Genomic DNA, 22548 nt, shown 5'->3' with positions numbered 1-22548 from the left:
GTTTGTGTTTTGGTTCAAGAAAGCATTCACTGCATACTCCATCAGGGAAAGAAGAAATGAGTATAATATCTTAACTTGTCAAAATGGTGAGATCTTTTTGTTTTTGGTAGCTGAGCAGTGGGAGGTAAGTAGGGAGAGGACTTCTTTTTGCTTCAGTTCTTTTATCACCTAACCTAATGGAAATAAGTGTTTCTCTGATACTTGATTTCATTAAAGCTTTCTGCTCTGATCAAATGAGGGAACCAAATTAGTCAAGAGGAACTCTGGACTCAAGTTCCAATTCTGGATTGAATGTGCTGAATAATTTATTAAAAGTGTCATCTTCTCTATGGATCTGCCTCCTTCTCCATGAAATTAAGAGAGCTGTATTTCTTTCCATCTCTAAAATCCTAGACTTAAGTGTCAGAAATGGAATTCTGGCTCTGGTTTTTTATAAGCAATGTGACATAGAACAAGTTGCTTAGTTCCCCTAAGCCTTGGTGTTCCCTTTTGTAAAGGGAAAGTGAGGTATTAGGTGGTTTCTAAGGCCCTTCTAGCTATGAGCCTATTAACTTCTTCCTTAACTTGGTATATGCAAGATAGAGTTCTTTTGTTGCTGTTGCAGCATGGTTCTCTTCTGTTGTCTGAGCAAAGGAGCACAAATGCCTTCTCTGGGTTTGGTAACTCTCTTTTGGTGAATTAAGAGCCATCATTCTCTGACCCAATGGTTGCCCCTTTTTACCTACTATCCTTGGTTACTCTTTTCCCCCACCCCCCAATTAGACTTGGATGATCAAACAATGACTCCTCCTCCCAGTCCTAAGTAACCAAACCCTGTTAATGCCCTTTACCAATCATGTGACAAGAGCACCATTTGAACCCAGCTTTATTCACAAGAGGGGTTTATTGAAAAGATGGAAATTCAGTGGAGCTGGATTTAATCTAACATCACCAATATGCTTCTATTGACCATCTAACTTAACTCTGAACAACCATGGAAACTCTTGAACATCACCCTGTGTGTGCCTCTCTCATTTCTGCTATGTTTGCCTGGGCCTTCTCCATCCAACTGTCTAGAATGAAGATTCTTCCCCTTTGGGGTCTTATATTCTTCTGCTGCCTACTCACCATGACTCTAGCCCAACAATATGAAAATGTCCCAAGTAACCTGGAAGCAAACAAGCTACAGCTGGGTTATTATTGGAAGAACAAGTCTGGTAAAGCAGAAAAAGTCCAAGACCTGGATTGTAATTCTACCTCGGAGGCTTATTCCTTGTGTGAGCATGAGCAAATCACTCTACTTCTCTGGAGTTCAGTTTCCTTATCTGTAAAATGAAGGAGTTGGACTAGATGGTTTTGGAAGTCCCTTCTGGACCTAGATCTATGACCTATGGTTGGACTAGATGGTTTTGAAGGTCCCTTCTGGACCTAACTCTATGATCTATGGTTTTACCTGTTTTGTTATCTTGGCTCCATCTACGCCCAGACTGTCAGAGAGTCCTTTGGCCCACATATCTTTTATAACCTTCCATTCTATTTCTGAGCTTCAAATATTACCTACCAAATAGGACTTAACCAAAGTCCCTTCCTTTTCCAGATTTTATATGCTCCCTTGTCCTCACCAACCATCACCAACTCACAGAGCTCAAGGGCCTCCTAGATTTTCGCAAACTCTACCCTTGATGATTGCCAAAGCTATTTAGTTAGCAAACATGGCAGGATGGAAAAAACACTGGACTTGAACTCAGAGACATTAGGTTTACATCCTTAATCATAGTCTATGTAATCATAGGCACATCATTAACTTTCTGAACTTCAATTTCTCCTGCTTTAAAAGGAGATGATTGGACAGGCTTTACCACTAAGGTCCTTTCCAGTTCTGAATCTTTGATTGTATAACATTGTAAATCCCTATTTTCCTCCAAGTATCATTCTCAAAGTTAGCCTTCTTTTTCTTAGCATTAGATTTTCATTTGACATTTATTAAGCACATACTCTGCATTCTTCTATTCTGTGTGGGTGGGGGATAGGATAGGGAATCTTAAGGCTGTACTAATAAGATTGCTGCTGTTCTTATGGAACTTCTCGCTAGTTCAAAACTCCCACATATTCAGTAATGTTAAGTAAGTAAGTAAATCAACAAGCATTTGCTCTATGCTAGGTACTGAATTAAACATGCTACAGTTACAAATATTAGCAGAAATAAAGACAATCCCTATCTTTAAGGAGCTTTTATTCTAATGAGGAAGAGCAAATAACAGGACAGAATATGATGGTACACTGTTGTAAACAAAGAATAAAAGCAAAGATTGTGTCTGACTAAGCTGATCAGATAGTGTTACAAGGAAGAAGTAACGTTTTGGCTGGAGATGAGGTTTTTCTTGTTGTTCAGTCTTTTTATCATTCATGTCAGACTCTTCGTGGCTTCATTTGGGGTTTTCCTGGCAAAGGTACTGGAGTTTTTGCCATTTCCTTTTCCAGTTCATTTACAGATGGCAAACAGATAAGAAGGTAGGGCATTTATGAAATGACATCAGGGAACTTCAATAACAGTAAATCCCCTAGTTGGTGATATTCAGATTCTCCCTCAGACTTCACATAGTAATTAGCTTTCTCTCAAGTATGCCTGAGAAATATGGGCTGAGGGTTCCAGTAATAATAATTAATAACCACCAGCATTTATATAGTGTTTTAAGGTTTGCAAAGCATGTTATGGATGTTTATCTTACTTAATACAATCCTATGAGATAAAAAGCTTTTCCTATCACCATTTTACAGGAGAGGAAACTGAGGCTAATAGAACTTGTTATTTGCTTCAGTAGCATGTAGTTAGTAAGTTGTCTGAGGCAGGATTTTTAAATTCAGGCATTTAAACTTCAGGTTTAGCCTATAGTCTGAATCACTTGGTTGGTGTACTTGGCCATGTTCTATGCATGCACACCTGTGCCTGTACTGCTGTTATTCATTTAATCTGTAACATTTTGTGTTTTCTAGTTGTCTCTGTTTGTGTCATCCTTGTATTTGATTGGAAGCTCCAAGAGGGCAGGAACCATGTGTTATCTAACTCAATACCCCAATGTGAATCGCCATGCTCTGCACTCAGTAGACACCTTATGGTTGAACAGTTTTTATAATTTCTATGCACTCAGCCTGTATCCTTGACTGGTGAAATCTAAGTCTAGAGAAAGAATTATGGCTGTGTTGAGAATGATCTTGCACAGCTACAATTTAAATCAGACACTTAGATGTTATGTGACCATTCTTCCAGGTTTATACAAGTTTATGGAACAGAGTATCATCAATGCCCTCTTTGATGCTTCAAAGACTGTGGAAACACCAGATACTGCTATTGGGAAGCTGATGCAGAGAGCAGAATCAAAACTTCAGCAATTTCTTGAGTGAGTTACCAGTTATGTTGTTATCTTCAAATGTAGGTAATGGCCCCAGTCAGACCTAGGTAGAGAATTCTATCACAAGTTCAGAGAATACTTATGTATTGAACTCCTAAGGTGCTGTTGTAGCCAATGGAAAAAGAAATATTACAAAAGTGAAATTATCTTTTCTTTCAAAGAGTTTATTCATGTGTGATTCTTTGTGATCCCATTTGGTTTTTCCCTGGCAAAGATTCTGGAATGGTTTCCCATTTCTTTCTCCAGCTCATTTTATGGATGAGGAACTGAGGCTAACAGAATAAAGTGACTGTCCCAGGATCACAAGCTAGCAAATTGTCTGAAGCCAGGTATGACTTTAGGCATTTGAGTTTTCCTGATTCCAGGCTCAGTACTCTATCCATTTGTCACCTGGATGCCTCTCAAGGAGCTTACATTCCATTAATTCAGAATATAGAAGAAGAACAGAGGAATTCAGAACTAGAATAACAAACATTTCTTTTTATATAATAATAGTTTTTTAATTTTCAAAATACATGCAAAAATAGTTTTCAGCATTCACCCTTGCAAAACCTTGTGTTCCAAAGTTTCTCCCTCTCTTTCTCCCACCCCCTAGACAACAAGTAATCCAATATAGGTTAAAATTGTGCAATTCTTCTAAACATATTTCCACATTTATCATGCTGCACAAGAAAAATTAGTTTAAAAAGGGAAAATGAAAAAGAAAAAAACAAGCAAACCACCACCAACAACAACAAAGGTGAAAATACTATGTTGCAATCCATATTCAATCTTAATAATTCTCTCTCTGAGTGCAGATGGCTTTATCCATTACACGTCTATTGGAATTGGCCTGAATAGCCTCATTGTTGCAAAGAGTCAAGTTCTTCATAGTTGATCATCACTTCTTGCTATGTTTCTCTTGGTTATACTCACTTCACTCAACATCAGTTCATGCAAGTCTCTCAAGGCCTTTCTAAAATCATCCTGATGATAATTTTTTTTACAAAACAATGATATTCCATTACATTCGTATACCATAACTTATTCAGCCATTCTCCAAATGATAGGCATTCACTCAGTTTCCAGTTCCTTCCCACTATAAAAAGACCTGTTACAGTTTTGCACATGTAGGTCCTTTTGCATTTTTTACAATCTCTTTGGGAAATAGACCCAGTAGAGACATTGCTGGATCAAAGAGTATGCAGTTTGATTGCATAGTTCCAAATTGCTCTCCAGAATGGTTGGATCAGGTCACAACTCCACCAACAATGTATTAGTGTCCTAGTTTTCCCACATCCCCTCCAACATTTATCATCATCTTTTCCTGTCATCTTAGTCAATCTGAGAGGTGTGTAGTGCCTTAAAGTTGTTTTAATTTGTATTTCTCCAATCAATAGTGATTTACAGCATCTTTTCATATGATGAAAAATGATTTTAATTTCTTCATCTGAAAATTGTCTGTTATATCCTTTGATCATTTATCAATTGGAGAATAGCTTGTATTCTTGTACATTTTAAACAATTATCTATATATTTTCGAAATGAGGTCTTTATCAGAAACTTTGAATGTAATTTTTTTCCAGTTTTCTGTTTCCTTTGTAATCTTGGCTGCATTGCTTTTGTTTGTACAAAACCTTTTAAGTTTATATAATAAAAATGATCCAGTTTGTATTTCATAATGTTCTCTAGTTCTTCTTTTGCCTATAAATTCCTTCCTTTTCCATAGATTTGAGAAGTAGACTATCTCTTGTTCTCCTAATTTGCTTTAGTACCAGCTTTTATGTTTAAATCATGAATCCAATTCAACCTTATCTTGGTGTAGGGTGTTGGTCAATACCTAGTTTCTGCCATATTATTTTCCAGTTTTCCCAGAAATTTTTGTCAGATAGTGAGTTCTTAACCCAGAAGCTGGAGTCTTTGGGTTTATCAAACACTACAGTACTATAGTCATTAACTATTGTGTCTTGTGAACCTAACCTATTCCACTGATCGACTACTCTATTTCTTAGCTAGTACTAAACGGTTTTGATGTGTACTGCTGCATAATATAGTTTTAAGTCTGGTATAGCTAAGCCAATTTAATTTGCTTTCTTTTTTTTTCATTAATTCCCTTGAAATTCTTGACCTTTTGTTCTTCCAGATGAATTTTGTTATTTTTTTCTAGCTCTATAAAGTAATTTCTTGGCAGTTTGTTTGGTATGGAATTGAATAAGTAGATTAATTTAGCTATAATTGTCATTTTATATGTTAGCTTAGCCTACCCAGGAACACACAATATTCTTTCAGTTGTGTAGATCTAATTTTATTTGCATAAAAAGTGTTTTGTACTTGTGTTCATATGGTTCCTGGATTTGTCTTGGCAGGTAGATTTCCAAATATCTTATATTATCTAGTTATTTTAAGTGAAATTTCTCTTTCTAACTCCTGCTGTTGGACTTTGTTGGTAAGATATAGAAATGCTGATGATTTATGTGGATTTATTTTATATCCTGAAACTTTACTAAAGTTGTTAATTATTTCTAGTAGGTTTTTAGTTGATTTTCTATGATTCTCTAAATATATCATCATATCATCTGCAAAGAGTGATAATTTTATTTCCTCATCTATTCTAATTTCTTCATTTTCCTTCTCTTATTGCTAAAGCTAATATTTCTAATGCAATATTGAATAGTTATGGTGATAGTGGCCAACATTGTTTCACCCCCGATCTTATTTGGAATGCTTCTAGTTTATCCCCATTGCATATGATACTTGATGATGGTTTTAGATAGGTGCTACTTATCATTTTAAGGAAAACTCCATTTTTTCCTATGTTTTCTAGTATAACATTTCTTAGGCATTTAATATGTGCTACATGTGAGGATAGGCATTTAATTTAAAATATTGATGGTGGAGTTGTGAACTGATCTAATTATTCTGGAAAGCAATTTGGAACCATGCCCAAAAGGCTATCAAACTGTGCATATTTTTTGATCCAACAGTGTTTCTACTGGTCTATATCCCAAATAGATTGGAAAAAAGGGAAAAGGACCTATATGTGCAAAAATCTTTGTAACAGGCCTTTTTGTAGTGTCAAGGAACTGAAAACTGAGTGGATGCCTATGAGTTAGGGAATGGCTGAATAAGTTATGATATATGAATGTAATGGAATATTATTGTTCTGTAAGAAACAATCAGCAAGATGATTTCAGAAAGACCTTGAATGAACTGATGCTATATAAAGTGAGTAGAACTAAGACAATGCTGAACATAGCATCAACAAGATTATGTAATGATCAATTGTGATGAACTTGTGATGGAGAGAGTACATCAGAAAGGACTTGAATATGGATCACAACATAGTATTTTCACCTTTGTTGTTTTTGTTGTTGGTTTGATTTTTTTTCATTTTTCCCCTCTTGATCTGATTTTTCTTGTGTAGCATGATAAATGTGTAAATATATTTAGAAGAATTGTACGTGTTTAACCTATGTTGGATTGCTTACTGTTTAGGGGAGAGAGGGGAGGTAAGAAGAGAAAGAGAAAAATTTGGAACACAAGATTTTGCAAGGGGGAATGTTAAAAACTCTCTTTGCATGTATTTTGAAGATAAAAAGTTTTATTAAAATTTTAAGAATTATATGCTCAACAGCCACTTTATCAAGTGATTCAATGAAATGGATAAGCAAACATTCCTCTTCTAGTTTGAACAAACAATACATCTCATTTATGTTGCAAAAAACCTTTTTATAGATCTTTATATAAGGAATAAACTACAAATTCACTTAAACACATTACTTAATTAAATGAAGATTTATGTAATCATGTATTTTCTTAAGCAACATATACTAATAGAAGGGTTATTATCATATGATTGGGAAATCCTGATGGATAATTTAATTTACAAAAATATCAACTGGCACACAATTTTGCCAGGCCATGTTTATGGGACTTAAAAATTAATATCTTCCATGAGCTGATTCTCCTCCTTGCGGTTTGTTTTACAGGCTTAATATTACCAATGGCAAGCTTTTCCAAATTAGAATTCAGACAGTTAAGAAGCGGCCTCGCCTCTCTTCAAAAATCCTGGTCAGATTCAATATGGAATTCAAAGTGTGAGTATAGAAAGAGGGCGAGAATATGGTCTTGAGACCACCTGACAACTTTCCTCCTTTATAAGTTCCTAGATAGCCAATGGCTCCTGTGCCTCTTGAGTGAGAAGTGATATATGTACCACACTCGTTTATCTCCAACAAGGTTGAAAGCAATCTCTTACTTCTCATTATAAACCACTCATCAGTCAGATCTATAGCTTCTGCCTTTTAGGAGTATGTACTTTATTGAAGAATATAACACAAATGCAAAAAAAATTATATGTTAGCTTTGGCAATAAGAGAAGAAAAAAGATTAAAGGAATTAGAGTAGGTTGTGAGGAAACCAAATTATTACTCTTCGCAGATGATATGATAGTATACTTAGAGAACTCTTGAGAATCAACTAAGAAGCTACTAGAAACAATTCACAGCTTTAGCAAAATTGCAGGATGCAAAATACATCCACATAAATCATTAGCATTTTTATATATTACCAACAAAGTCCAGCAGAAAGAGATACAAAAAGAAATTCCATTCAAAATAACAAACACAACTACAAAACGCTTTCCACACAAATAAAGTCAGATCTATTCAGTTGGAAAAATATCAAGTACTCATGGGTAGGCTGAACAAATATAATAAAAATGACAATACTACCTAAATTAATCTACTTATTTAGTGCCATACCAATCAAACCCCCAAGAAATTATTTTACAAATCTAGAAAAAATAGTAACAAAGTTCATCTGGAAGAACAAAAGGTCAAGAATTTCAAAGAAATTAATGAAAAAAAAATGCTACTGAAGGTGGCCTAGCTTTATTATAAAGCAGCAGTCATCAAAATCATTTGGTACTGGCTAAGAAATAGAGTAGTCGATCAATGCAATAGGTTAGGATCACAGGACAAAATAGGCAATACCTATAGCAATCTAGTGTTTGACAAGCCCAAAGATCCCAGCTTTTAGGATAAGAAATTACTATTTGACAAAAACTGCTGGGAATATTGGAAACTAGTAGGGAAGAAATTAGGGCTTGATCCACACCTAACACCATATACCAACATAAGATCTCATTGGGTTCATGATTTAATCATAAAGAGTGATATTATAAGCAAATTAGAAGAACATAGGGTAGTTTACTTCTCAGACCCATGGAAAAGAAGGAATTTTTGTCCAAAGAAGAACTGGAACTCATAATTGAACACCAGATAGATAATTCTGATTATATTAAGTTAAAAAGTTTTTATACAAGCAAAACTAATGTAGACAAGATCAGAAGGGAAGCAATAAATTGAGAAATCATTTTTTACACTTAAGGGTTCTAATAAAGACCTTATTTCTAAAATATATAAAGAAATGATTCAAATTTATAAGAATTCAAGCCATTTGCCAATTGATAAATGGTCAAATGATATGAACAATTTTCAGATGAAGAAATTAAAACTATTTCTAATCATATGAGAACGTGCTCTAAATCACTTTTGATCAGAGAAATGCAAATTAAGACAATTCTGAGATAACACTACATACCTCTCAGCTTGGCTAAGATGACAGGAAAAGATAAGCATGAATATTGGAGGGGATGTGAAAAAACTGGGACACTGATACATAGTTGGAGAGTTGTGAACAGATCCAGCCATTCTGGAGAGCAGTTTAGAACTATGCTCAAAGGGCTATCAAACTGTGCATCATACCCTCTGACCCAACAGTGTTTCTATTAGGCCTATATCCTAAAGAAATCTTAAAGAAGGGAAAGGGACTCATATATACAAAAATGTTTGTGGCAGCCCTCTTTGTAGTGGCAAGAAACTGGAAACTGAGTGGATGCCCATCAGTTGTAGGATGGCTGAATAAGTTATGGTATATGAATGTTATAGAATATTATTATATAAGAAATGATCAGCAGAATGATTTAGAAAGGCTTGGAGAGACTTACATGAACTGATGCTAAGTGAAATGAGCAGAACCAGGAGATCATTGTACACAGCAACATCAGTATTGTACAACAATCAGTTATGATGAACGTGACTCTTTCCAACAATAAAATGATTGATGCCAGTTCCAATGATCTTGTGATGATGAGAGTCATCTACATCCAGAGAGAGGATTGTAGGAACTGAATATGGATCACAATATAACATTCTCACTCTTTTTGTTGTTGTTCACTTGCATTTTATTTTCTTACTCATTTACTTGCTCTTTTTGATCTGATGTTTTTGTGCAGCAAGAAAATTGTATAAATGTTTTTATACATAATGGATTTTACATATATTTTAACATGTTTAACATATATTGTAATGTTTGCCATGTAGGGGAGTTGTGGGGAGGAGAAGAAAATCTAAAACACAAAGCTATGCAAGCATCAATATTGTCAAATTATTCATGCATATGTTTTGAAAATAAAAAGCTTAAAAAAAGAAGTAATTATAAAATTAAGTGAGGAAGAAGAAAACATTGACTATTAGAGAAAATAGGGAAGGTCTCAAGAGGAAGCAGCTGATATGGGTCTTAAAGAACAAAGTATCAGATTTTAAAGAAGCACACTTTAAGGACTATAGGAACTACAGGAAAAGATTAAGTGAATTTGAGGGAAGAGATGGAATATTGAGTCTGAGGAAAGCCAGCAGCCCAATATGGTGGGAATCTAGAGAGTGCATTACAGGGAGGAGCAATAAAAATAAATTTGGAAAAGTACCTTTGAAGCAGGAGATGGAAGACCTTAAATCAAAGCTCAAGGATTTTATATTATATTTTAGAGTTATTCAGTTAGTCCTTGAAGGTTTTTTGCATAGGATAATGACATTGGTTCATAGGATTTAAGCATGACAGGATCTTTAGAAATCACTTAGTCCCATTTCCTTCATTTTGTAGATGTAGAATCAGGAAAGAAAACTCTCAGAGACAATAAGAAAGTTGAGGCAGGATTTGAACCTACCTTTGCCTCCAAATCTTGTATTCTTTTCTACTAATAATTTCTGCATGTAAAGTTAGCATTTCCCTGTACAATTTATTCTTACCAAGTACATCCTGCGGTCTTGAAAAAACAACACTTGTCTCAGAGGCAGAAAATCAGGGTTCAGGTCCTGACTATGATAAAAAAAAAACTTCAGGGGAGGATTCTGGGAAGATGGTGGAGTAGGTTGGTAAAGTTCAAGGTCTCCAGATTTCCTGCACAAACAGAACAAATTTGTTTCTCAGGGAGAACTGAGACTGGTGAAATTTCAAGAAGACTTTGGGGGGAAACGGGTTCTCCTAGGACAATCCAAAAAGATTCAAACAAGATCCCCGGCCAGGCATTAGCTATTGTGAAGTGCAAACACCTACAGGTTAGCTCCGTAAAAACACCAAGGAGGGAGGTACTCAGGTCAATCTGGCTTTGGCTTAAGCCTCAGAGAAACCACAGGAATTTTGACCTCTCAGCATGTCTGGGAAGACTAAGGGAATCACAGATAATTGGGAATGCCAACCCTAGCTGTGGTACAGAGATGCTCTTTGGTGGGAAGAAACCAGCACATCAGGAATGCAGAGGCAGTGGGAGAGGGATGCTGCTGGCTGTGGGCACTTGCAGGAGGATGGAGCTTTTGGTTTGGGTTTCCAGCTCAGAGGGAGATCTGAAGTGAAGCTAGAGGTACTATAACCCCACTCCACATTTAGAGATGCTAATACTTCTCATTAAAAAAAAACCAAACAAACCAGCAAAGAAGGAATAAATCAATCATTGAAACTTACTGTGTAAATAGGAAAGATTGGGGTTCATCTTCAGAGGAGGACACTGAAGTTAAAAAAGGCTTCTTTTATCCCAAAAGTAATGTTAAATGGCTCCCTGCCCAGAGAGAATTTATAGAAAAATTCAAAAAAGAATTTAAAGATCAAATAAGAGACATTGAGAAACCTCTCCCCCCCAAAATCCATGAAAAATGATTATGAAAAAAAAAGTTAACCAACTAGAAAAGGAGATACAGAGTCTAAAAGACAAAAATAACTCTTTGAAAATTAGAATTGGGCAAGAGGGAGCCAGTGAAGTTTTAAGAGACCAAGAAATAATAAAACAGATTATGAAGAAAGGAAAAAATAGAACAGAATGTGAAACATATTATGTGAAAAACAACAGCTCTGGAGGACAGATCAAGAAGAGAAAATATAAAAATAATTGAAACTACCCTAAAAGAGTTAGTTCACTTCTACCAAAAAAAAGAACCATAATACAATAATGCAAGAAATAATCCAAGAAAATTGTTTTAGAATGATAGATCATTCAGGGGAAAGTAGAAATAGGAAAAAAATAGAAAAATGCACAAAGAAATCATTTGTGAAAAATACACAGGAATATTATTATCAAATTCTGAAATTCCCAAATCAAAGAGAAAATTCTGCAAGAAACAAGAAAAAACAATTAAAATCTGATGAAACTATAATTAGAATAGGACAGAAATTTTCAGTAACCATAACAAAAGACCTCAGATCCTGGAATTATATATACTAGCAATCAAAAGACCTAGGCCTGTAGCCAAAAAATATTATATCCAACAAAATTATCCATAATATTGAATGAAAAAAATGGACATTTAATGAACTTGCAAAATTTCAAGACTTTCAAACAAATCCAAACATAGTAGAAATTTTAATATATAAGAGCCAATATCAAAGATTAATTTCAAGGAACTTAACATGGACAAATTGTTTATATTTTTTAAACATAGAAATGTATACCATATGTTTAAGATGTACATCAGCAATTGGATAGCTCAAAAGAAAGATTGGGGCAGAGTTGAGTATGATCTGACTCTAAAAAGCAAAACTGTGTAGGAAAAGGTAAAAAATAGTAATTATGTTATATAAATGAAGTGCTGAGGAAGAATAGACTCATAGGAATTAGAGGGGAAATGAGGGCTCATGGTTTTGAAAACCTACTCACATCAGGAATGGTTTAAATAGGTAATACATATATACCATAAAGGGTATAGCATTCTCCAAAATCTATAAAAAAAAATAATAAGGGGTGAGAGATGGGTGGGAGAAGAAGACAAGAGAGAGATCAGTGGGGAGGGGGAGGTTAAGTAATAGCAAAGAAGAATTAAAATAGAAGAGTTGACAGGGATAGGAAAGAAGAGATATAAACAAACATTACAATAAGGATCAGAAGTAGAATTTATTAGAAAAAAGTATCATTACTAATCATTGATCTTAGACAAAGTGAAACTGAAAGATTCAATCAAGAGAGAAATCTACATTATATGTCAGCCATACTAATATTGTTTTAGATACATGTTTCACAGGGATAAATGCATGTGTATATAATGTATTTGAGTATATGCAAATATGTATGCATGTTGCTCTATGTATTTGTGTATATAGATATATGTATGGGTGTGGGTCTGTGAGTGGGTATGAACATATATGTATTTATATATATGTGTGTGTGTGTACGTGTGTATGTATTATATTTTTATATGTATATGTAAATATATCTATGCTTAACTATAACCTGCTTGGGAAGGTGGGGGGATGAGAGGAAAGTAAAAAAAAATGCACAACAGAGAACAAAAGGACAACCTACAAGGAAGCAAAAAAAAAAAAAAAAAAGAGATGGACACTCATGAATACAATTTCTTCTACTATTATATATCCTTTCTTCAACTGGAAATTTATTTTTATATACTTTAAATCCTCCCTAATGTTTTTCTAAGCACTTGACAATGTTCTGTTTTGTTTTTTTATTTTTATTTTCTGTATTTCTTTTTCTAGTTTTTTTAATAAACAGAAAATTTAAAAAAACTTTAAAAAAAACTTTTCACCATTCAGTGCTTCAATTAGCAAAGAGGATAGATTTAATTGTATTTAATGTCTCTTCCAGCTTTAAAAATCCTATGATATTTAAGCGACAGAAAGGGGAAACAAAACTACCAAAGGGAAGGTGGGTACTGCTAAGGATAAATATCACTTGGGTTGCCTGTCTAATACCAGAGAAGTTAATGGAACATTCAGGACAGGTGGTCTCTTGAGTTAACTCACTGCTTAAGGACCTGAACCTGAGAGCAAAAATCTTTGATCTGTGAACCACTAGGATAAGATTCTGTCTCTGACTGGAAATCTATGGTCTTTCGTGAAGCTTTGCCAAGGTCTCCCTAATCCTCTTTGGTGAACTGTTCTTTTTTTCTCCTGTGTTTTCTCTTAGCTACTTCCAGTTCTTCATGATGGTATGCATTGATAATTACACATTAGTCTTGGCTATTTTTTGTAGTCACAATCCAACTTCTGGTTTAGAGTGTGTAAACTGAGTCTGGAAATTGACCATGTTTCCTGCAAAATGAAACAAAGGAATGACTTTACTTAAGTCATTTCCTCCCTATGGGTCTAATTTCCTATTCTTGAAAATGAGGGCAAGAGTTTTGGTCAGATGACCACTATTGTTTTTTGAAGCTTTAAATCTTTGATCCTAAAATAAAATATGATACTATGAATCCTGAATCCTTTTTATCTCAATACAATGGTTGAGAACAACCTATCCCAAGAAGAAAGAGTTCTGAACAGGACACAAGGCTTACAACTATTGACTTACTTTACTACTTACAATTAATCACTTCCTCTCGTTGGGCCTCAGTGTCTCCAGATATAAAATGAGATAACAACCTCTACTTTCTGAGGGTGTTCTTTGAAGGGAAGTATCAGTCACCAGAGTGTAAATGCTCTGGAAAAAACATGGGTGGCTGAACCATTGCCAAATATTATTGAAAGGATTTGGAGATGAGAAGATTCAGGGAAGATGGCAGACTAGGTAAGAAAATTCTAACTTTTAAAGATCTCTCCTATAAATAAGACAAAACAGTTTTTTAGAGCAAATGTCAGGTGCATTTATGATTAGGATTAGAACAAGTATTGGGGAAGAACAGGGATGCTCCTGGGACAAGGGAGAAGATCTTAAGATATCAAAATTGCAGTTTGGGCCTTTGGAAGTATAAACACCTCCAGGCTAGCTCAGCTGAAATAGCAAATGGTGAGCCCTAGAGTCAGCCAAGGGAAACTCTTGGCTCCAACCACAGCAATTTTCACCTCCTGTACAATGTGGGAAGTCTAGTGGATAGTGTGGCGAGTACAGTCTCTTGAATCTGGAAAAATTGGAAATCCAGGTCCAGCATTACTGCTGAGAAGTGGCCCTAAGAAGGAACCAGCACAGGCCTGGTAAGTGCAGAAGCAGTGGGCAGAAATGCTGATAACTATGGGCACTTAAAGGAGGGCATAGTTTTTATTTTTGGGTTATAAGTCAGAGGGAAGAATTGAAGGAAAACTTGAAGCCAAAGTCACCATCCCCCAATCTCAGTATTAGAAGTGATTACACTAAAGTTCCTATTAAAAAAAAAAAAAAAAAAAAAAAAAAAAAAAAAAAAAAAAAAAAAAAAAAAAAGCTGAGCAGGCAAAGGAAAAAGAATCCAATCAGAGAAAGTTACTATAGGAATAGAGACCACCACGGGTTCATCTTCAGAGGAGGACACTGAAATAAAATAAATTCCTTCTCCCTCAAAGACTAACATAAAATGATCACCTGTCCAAAAAGAATTCACAAAAGAATTCAAAAAAGGCTTTAAAAATCAAAGAGATTCAGGAAAAATAAGAAAGTACAATCCAAGGAAAGCAAGAAGATTATGAAAGAGGATCAACCAACTAGAAAAGAAGATCCAGAATTTTAAGGAAAAAAATGACTCTTTGAAAACTAGAGTTGGGCAAAGGGAAACCAGCAAAGATGTAAAAAAGAAATTATAAAACAAAATATAAAGAATAAAAAATAGAAGAGAATGTGAGACATCTCATAAGAAAAACAATAAATTTAGCGAACACATAAAAAGATAAAACATAATTGGACTACTTGGAAGCTAGACTTAAAAAAAAAGAATCATGATAGAATACAAGAAATTGTTAAAGAAAATTATTCTGATGTGTTAGAACAAGAAGGGAAAGTAGAAATGGGAAAAAACCCATCAATTAACACCCAAAAGATATCCTGTGACAAAAACCTATAGGACCATAACAGCTAAATTCCCAGGTCAAGTAGAAACCCCCAGGTCAAGTAGAAAATATTATGAGAAACAAGAAAAAACAATTTCAATATGGTGAAGCGTCAATTAGACTCATACTAGTTTTAGCAGTTACTCTATTAAAAGATCTCAAGTCTTGGAATATTTTATATCAAAGAGCAAAATAATTGGGGTTGCAGCCAAAAATATCATATCCAGAAAAGTTAAGCATAATCCTGACCAACATAAATGAACATTCAATGAATTGCCATACTTTCAGGATTTTATTGCATGAAGACCTGAACTTAATAGAAAATTTGACCTGTAAGATATAAGTGAAATATAGAGTAAATATCAAAGACAAATTAAAATGTCCTTCAGTAAGGACATTTTATTTTTTATAGGAATAAATGTAAAGTGTATGTTTAAGACTCTCAATTCTAGTAATTGGGTAGGTTGGAAAAAAAGACTCAGGAGGTATATAAGAAATAAGAGATAGACACAAACATACTAATAAAGATCAGGAGTAGAATTTATTTGGAAAAAGAAGAAGGAGTAGTAATTATACTTTAGAACAAGTTAAAGCTAAAATGGATTTAATCAATAGAGAAAACAGATCAACTACATTATATGTCAGCCATATTAATATTGTTTTAAACTATTTAAAATAATTAGATATTTTATTGCTGTGGTATAGGCAATGATGAGTTGGTGGATTCAGAAAAAGAAGGAAAGACTTGGACATGAAGAAAGAAGCATAGTAAAGTTTTATATAGATATATAAGTATGTATATAAGTATATATGTCTTGATTATAAATACCTATGTATATAGGTATAGGTATGCATATGTTTTTGTAAGTATGTTATTTATCTCAAGTATGTATATACACAATGTATATATAAAATATATTTGTGTTCAATTGCAGCCACCTTGGGGAAAAAGGCAAGGGGGGGTATAAAAGAATAAAAATTAAAAATGTACAACGAGAACAAAGAAAACCTATAAAGAAGCAAAGAAAATATTGGTAGCTGTGAACACATTGGATGTAGTATTATTATATAGGCTTTCTTGAAATGGAAATTTATAGTTTTATATTTTGAATCCTCTCACGTTATGTTGTGCACATGGGAATGTTTCTTTTGTCTATTTTTGTTTTTAAGTTGGAAATAAATAAATAATGATAATACTAATAAAAAAGAATAGGGAAAAGTCTCTAATGCTGATGTTTTGTTTCCTTTAGGCCAGTTACTAAACAAATAATCCTGCCACATGTAATCATTGCCATGCCAACTGAAGTCAGAGCAGAAAAAGATGAGAAGAATAAAATCCATCTGGCCCTTGGCTCCTTCATCACTGAGGACAACCATTTAAACAGCACAATCACTTAAATGTGAATGCAAAAACAAACAAAAAAAAAACCCCTCAAAAATGCATTGTCTTTAGCCTGAACTGGTAGAATGAAATGGAATAAGCATTTATTTACACCTACTATATTCTTGGTATTGTGCTAAGTGCCTTACAAATATTATCTCATTTGATTCTCACAAAAACCTTAGGAGGTAGGTGATGTTATTATCCCCATTTAACAATTGAGAAAACTGAGGCAGGCAGAAGTTGTGTGGCTCAGAGGATCATCACTAGGAAGAGTCTGAGGGTACATTTGAACTTGCCTTTCTAAATCCAGGCCAAGTACTCTATCCCCTGTACTACCTAGCCACCTCAGAAAAAAAAATCTGAATTTGAGGTCAGGAGACAGTTCTGGGTCCTGGTTCTGACTTTCCCTAGCTGGGTTAATTCTTCTGAGCTTCAGTTCCTTCATTCATGAAATAAGGATATTGTGATGCTATAAATATTGATCATAGGATTACCAAAGTGCTTTGTAATATTGAATGTGCTGTAGGAAAAGGAGTTTCTGTGAATGTGATTGTTTTTTGAATGGCTACTTGTTCTGTGTTATGGAATTGGTTGTGGGTTTACCATCTCCCTGGGAAATTCCTGATAAGTTGTATGTCGTCTTATGAAAAGACAATGCAGCTGGAGAGGTATAGAGATGAAAGTCCTAACAAGTGAAAGTATGGAGGGTGGGGGGATATTCATATGAGCACAGAAAGATAACTTCTTTTTTTCATTTTCATCACCAAAAGATCTGTGGAGAAAAATGATTGCGTTTAAATGCAGCTCCACTGTCTGGGACAAAGCTTATACATCTGACAGTGTTTATATGGTTTACTTGTCAAGATCAAGGAAAAGGCAACAAGGATAGTTGGTAGATTGGAGAACTGGTTTCTAATTTTGGCTGTGCTGCTAACATTTCCTCTTTGAACTTCAGTCTCCTCACCTTTACAATGAAAATATAATCTCTACAACTCTGTCCAGCTTTGACATTATATTCTGTATTTAAAATTTTCAGGTTTCCATTTTTCTAACAAGTTTACTCCCTCGTTATTAGGTTGCCTTTCAGTAGAGTCTGACTCTTCATGACTCTTCATTTAGTGTTTTCTTGGCGAAGATTTTGAAGCAGTTTTGCCACTTCCTTCTCAAGCTCAATTTACAGATGAGGAAACTGAGACAAACAGGGTTAAGTGACTTCCCCAGGATCACACAGCTAGTGTTTGAGGCAACATTTGAACTCATAAAGATGAGTCTTCCTGACTCCATTACTTGTCCACCTTTAGTTCAATCACTTAATTAATATTTGTTTCCTTTTGAGTGTTCTGGGAAAAAATATTCTTTTAGTTAAAGATAGCTTTCCTCCTTTCTCTCTCTCAATCTTTTCCTTCCTTCCTTCCTTCCTTCCTTCCTTCCTTCCTTCCTTCCTTCCTTCCTCCTCCCTCCCTCCCTCCCTCCCTTTCTTTCTTTCTTTCTTTCTTTCTTTCTTTCTTTCTTTCTTTCTTTCTTTCTTTCTTTCTTTCTTTCTTTCTTTCTTTCTTTCTTTTTCTTTCTCCCTTCCTTCCTTCTTACTTCCTTTCTCTCTCTTTCATTTTTCCTCCCTCCCTTTCTTTGTCTCTCTCTTTCTCCCTCCCTCCTTTTTTTGTTCCTTCCTTCCTTCCTTCTTCCTTCCTTCCTTTCCTCTTTCCTTTCTTCCTTCTTCCTTTCCTCCCTTTCTCTCATCTTCCTTCCTTCCTTCCTTTTCCTTCCTTTCTTTTTCTTCCTTCCTTCCTTCCTTCCTTCCTTCCTTCCTTCCTTCCTTCCTTCCTTCCTTCTTCCTTTCCTCCCTTCCTCTCATCTTCCTTCCTTCCTTCCTTTTCCTTCCTTCCTTTTCATTTCTTCCTTCCTTCCTTCCTTCCTTCCTTCCTTCCTCCCTCCTTTCCTTCCTTCCTTCCTCCCTCCTTCCTTCCTTCCTTCCTTCCTTCCTTCCTTCCTTCCTTCCTTCCTTTCTTCCCTCCTTTTCTTTCTTTCTTTCTTTCTTTCTTTCTTTCTTTCTTTCTTTCTTTCTTTCTTTCTTTCTTTCTTTCTTTCTTTCTTTCTTTCTTTCTTTCTTTCTTTCTTTCTCTCTCTCTTCCTCCCTCCCTCTCTCCCTCCTTTTCTTTCTTTGTTTCTTTCTTGCTTTCTCTCTCTCTCCTTCCTTTTCCTTACTTTCTGACAGTAATATTTACTGAGGTCTTTTATCAGGCCCAGCACAGACTATGTCTATCATCTACAGACAAATCCAGGTAAATTGGAGGAAAGGGAATGTTCATTGCCAAAAGATTGGCTACCAGCTGATGACTGTTCTTGGTTATAACAACTCATCTAAGAGCATGTATGAGAAGGAACTATACTATGGATTTAGGAGGAGGCATTCACAGAGACTCGCCCCTTTGTCAGGAAGACATGGGGAGTATAAAACACATTCTTGGGTTTAAGGAATTTACAAATAAAACATCTGGGACAGACTGTGAGTCCTGAAACACCAAGTCTAAATGAAAGAGACCGGAGAAGGAAGAGGTGACTTTGTGTTGCAGATTTTACCGGGTTGGTGTGAAGATCAAATGAGATCTGGCAATAAAGTCAGTGATAGTTTTAGGGGGTAATGATGGGAACTGAGCTAGATCTTGGAGAATGTCCATATTTAGGTAATTGAAGAGGATAAGGCATTTCAGGCTGTGTGAACCAAGAGGTTATTTTCTGCATATTGGGGTACAGGGGTCTTGTGAGAAACTTATCTGAAGTAGAAAGTGCAGGTGTGTGTGTGTGTGTGTGTGTGTGTGTGTATGTGTGTGTGTGTATGCATGTGTATGTATGTATGCATGGATAAGAGATTCTGAGAGATAGTTTTATAACTAAGGTGTGACCAGATTGCAAAGGACCTTCAATTTAAGATTGGGGCTTTTGATGGGTATCTAGTTAGTAAAAGAAACCATTGCAGGCCCTTCAGCAGGAAAGTGACAAGGATAAAAGCAGCTTGGGAGGTAAGGGGGTAATTTTCTGTTTCTATAATTCTTATACTTTTTCTTTTTTTAGTGATATCCAAATGAATTTGGAAAATGGTCCCCATGCACTGACTGGATTCCTGAAGAAACACCAAATAGCATTCAAAAAATAGTAAGTGTGATGATTTCTTATTGGTTGCTTAGGGTTTTAGGATGACAGGGCAGCATTCCTCTTCCCTAGAGAATGAATGGAACTAAAACCTTTTTCCCCACTGAGACTAGGTATGTTAGACCATATCAGAAGAGACATTTTTACTGTGGGGACACTTTCCAGAATGCTTCCCTTTAAGTTCCATTCCTGTTTCATTTCATTATTTACTATTTGCTTCTTTGAGATTTGCCCTCTGGTCAGCAATGTACTCTGGAACACCAAGTAAACAGTGACATGCCAACCAACAGTGACATACAACTTGGTTGGTAAATTCATATAACATGAACCCAGAGAAGGCTGAGCCATATCCCCATTAATTCCTCTTTTATTTGGGATCTCAGGGCAGTCCAGATTCTGACTGTTTGAAGACTGATGGTCTTAGTGCAGTTCATTAAATAGAATCCAGAAATCCCTGACATATGCCATGTTCTTTTTCCTTTAGTAGGTATTGATGTAGAATGAATCCAAAAGCTTAGCTTCTAACCATTGACTATGTTACTTTGAGCAGGTTCCCTTTTGTGGCTCTTAGTTAATGGGGATAATAAGGTCCAGTATAATTTACCTCAAAGATTCAAATGAGATCAGGTCACTAAAAAAGCAGTGTCACAGTACCTAGGAATCATGAAAACCTGAGTTCCAATCTCGTCTCAGATTTTTCCTAACTGTGTGATCCTGAACAAGCCAACCTGGTTTTGTCTCAGTTTCTCATTTGTCAAATGAGCAGGAGAAGGAAATGGCAAACTACTCCAGTGTTTCTGCCAAGAAAATCTGAAATGGGTTCACAAAAAGTCAAACATGACTGAATGACAAGAGTTGAAAGTACTTTGGAAACTATGTAAAGTGTTATGCAAATATGAAGGATTCTTATTGATTTCCATTTTATTTCTACTTCCTTCTGAGGCCAGGTTCTTAACCTCTTTGGAGACAGGCAAAATAAGATCTTTGATTAATTCTGGACCTGGAACAAAGTTACAAAGTCACATTTCAACAATGACAAAGGGGCATTTCATAATAAGTATGTAAATGCTTAGCAAAAAAGTGATTGAAGTTTAGGAAAACCACAGATAATCAGAGAGAAATCCCAGAAGCAATTAACTTTAAATGCTTTTCCTTGAAGAAAGGGCAGTGTTTGTGGGTTTGATCTCATTCCATCTATTCCGAAAACTCTTTGCTGAAGGGGAACCATTGTATAGAGAAAAGAGCATTTGATATAAAGCTTTGACTTATTTACCACTGTGAAGTTAGTAATATTACTTAACTTAGAGCTTCAGTTCCCTCTCTTGTAATATGGAATTGCCTGCTTCTTAAAGTTGTTGGGAAGAGAGAACTCTAAATTGTAAAGGACTCCAGATAGGAAAGCTAATGTCATTTCCATATTACCCCTAGCACACAGTGAGGTTCTCAGTCTTTTCCTGTAATAATGGTTCTTAGCATGTTTGAGGGCATGCTTAGTGATTTTTCAAGATTGTGATTTTTTGTCTCCCCCTCAATTCTCTGAATATCACACAAACTCTTTAGTTAAGTAGCAGAAACTGGATTTGAACTCAGATCCTGTGATGCCAAGTTCAATTCTTCATCAAGATAACGTATTCTTATGGATTGGATTGAATAGATGAGTGTCATAAACTCTGACCATTTTTCTCCATACAGATTCCCCCCTGCTCACCATTTCTTCTCTATCTTGGAAGACTTTTCAGATCCCAACTCTTGATTAGCTGCTGATGTCCATAATAATTAGATTACTGTTGACTGGGAGGAACACACATTTCTTGGGATGTACGTAAAGCTATCATCTTCTCTAGGTTTCAATTGTGTTCTTTTACTGGTGCTCCTCTTATAATAAACCACCCTCTTTGGACCTGATGCAGTAGTCTTGATTCTTTAACTTTTATTCCTAACCTTCGCTGGTTAAGTGCTCTTGAATTGGCAATAGGTGGTATTGTGGTCATGTGGCTAGGGGAATTCATTGCTAACCATTGGGCTCAGAAATTCCAGAGAAATGAAAACCCTAAAATGAATTTTTTGAGAGAATTGTGGTCCTGCCTGAGAACTTCAGACATGGAGAAAGATTCCTGGACCATGAAACTTAAATTCTAGTCCTGCCTCCCTTATAATTGGTGACATTGGGCAAGCCAATCCTCTATGAAGGCATTTTTTCCTAACATAAAAGAAAGGAGTGAATCTGAAGTTCCTTAAAAGTCTTTTCAAGTTTTTCCATTGATGGTTGGAAAAGATGCCCTTTTGTTATTATGTAAGAATAATGGATACTCCAAAGAAACTTAAAGTTTGTCAATATGCTTTACACATGTTTTATCAATTTCTATTCCCTCCAAACTGGTCTTGGAGTCTCACTTCTTGTTAATCTAGAACCATTAATCCCTGTGAGATAAATACTAACATCATCTACATTTTTCAATTGAACAAGTAGGTTTAGAGGGTCATAAGCAAGAATATATCAAAGGTGGGATTTTAATTTAAATATCGCTAATCTCTTAAATCCTTCTATTCACTACACCACTCTATATACCCATT

The 22548-nt window shown here is 35.3% G+C and overlaps 1 protein-coding gene across 2 annotated transcripts; it reads left to right on the top strand.

Moving 5' to 3' along the window:
* Positions 1 to 837: 837 nt before the first annotated feature.
* Positions 838 to 21879, top strand: LOC116421716. Of its 2 annotated transcripts, XR_004232210.1 has the most exons (7): positions 838 to 1256; positions 3248 to 3377; positions 3636 to 3718; positions 7358 to 7465; positions 16694 to 16843; positions 19897 to 19977; positions 21667 to 21879. XR_004232210.1 is itself a non-coding variant. In XM_031954086.1 (6 exons), the coding sequence occupies exons 1-4, from the start codon at positions 974 to 976 to the stop codon at positions 16839 to 16841; spliced, it is 669 nt and encodes a 222-aa protein (XP_031809946.1). In that variant the 5' UTR covers positions 838 to 973; the 3' UTR covers positions 16842 to 16843; positions 19897 to 19977; positions 21667 to 21879. The 2 variants fall into 2 exon arrangements, 1 of the variants encoding a protein (XP_031809946.1); XM_031954086.1 differs by lacking the exon at positions 3636 to 3718.
* Positions 21880 to 22548: the final 669 nt, after the last annotated feature.

This window comes from Sarcophilus harrisii, chromosome 2, assembly GCF_902635505.1.
Source record: "Sarcophilus harrisii chromosome 2, mSarHar1.11, whole genome shotgun sequence".
NCBI lineage: Eukaryota > Metazoa > Chordata > Mammalia > Dasyuromorphia > Dasyuridae > Sarcophilus > Sarcophilus harrisii.
This window is presented reverse-complemented; position numbering and strand designations above follow the sequence as displayed.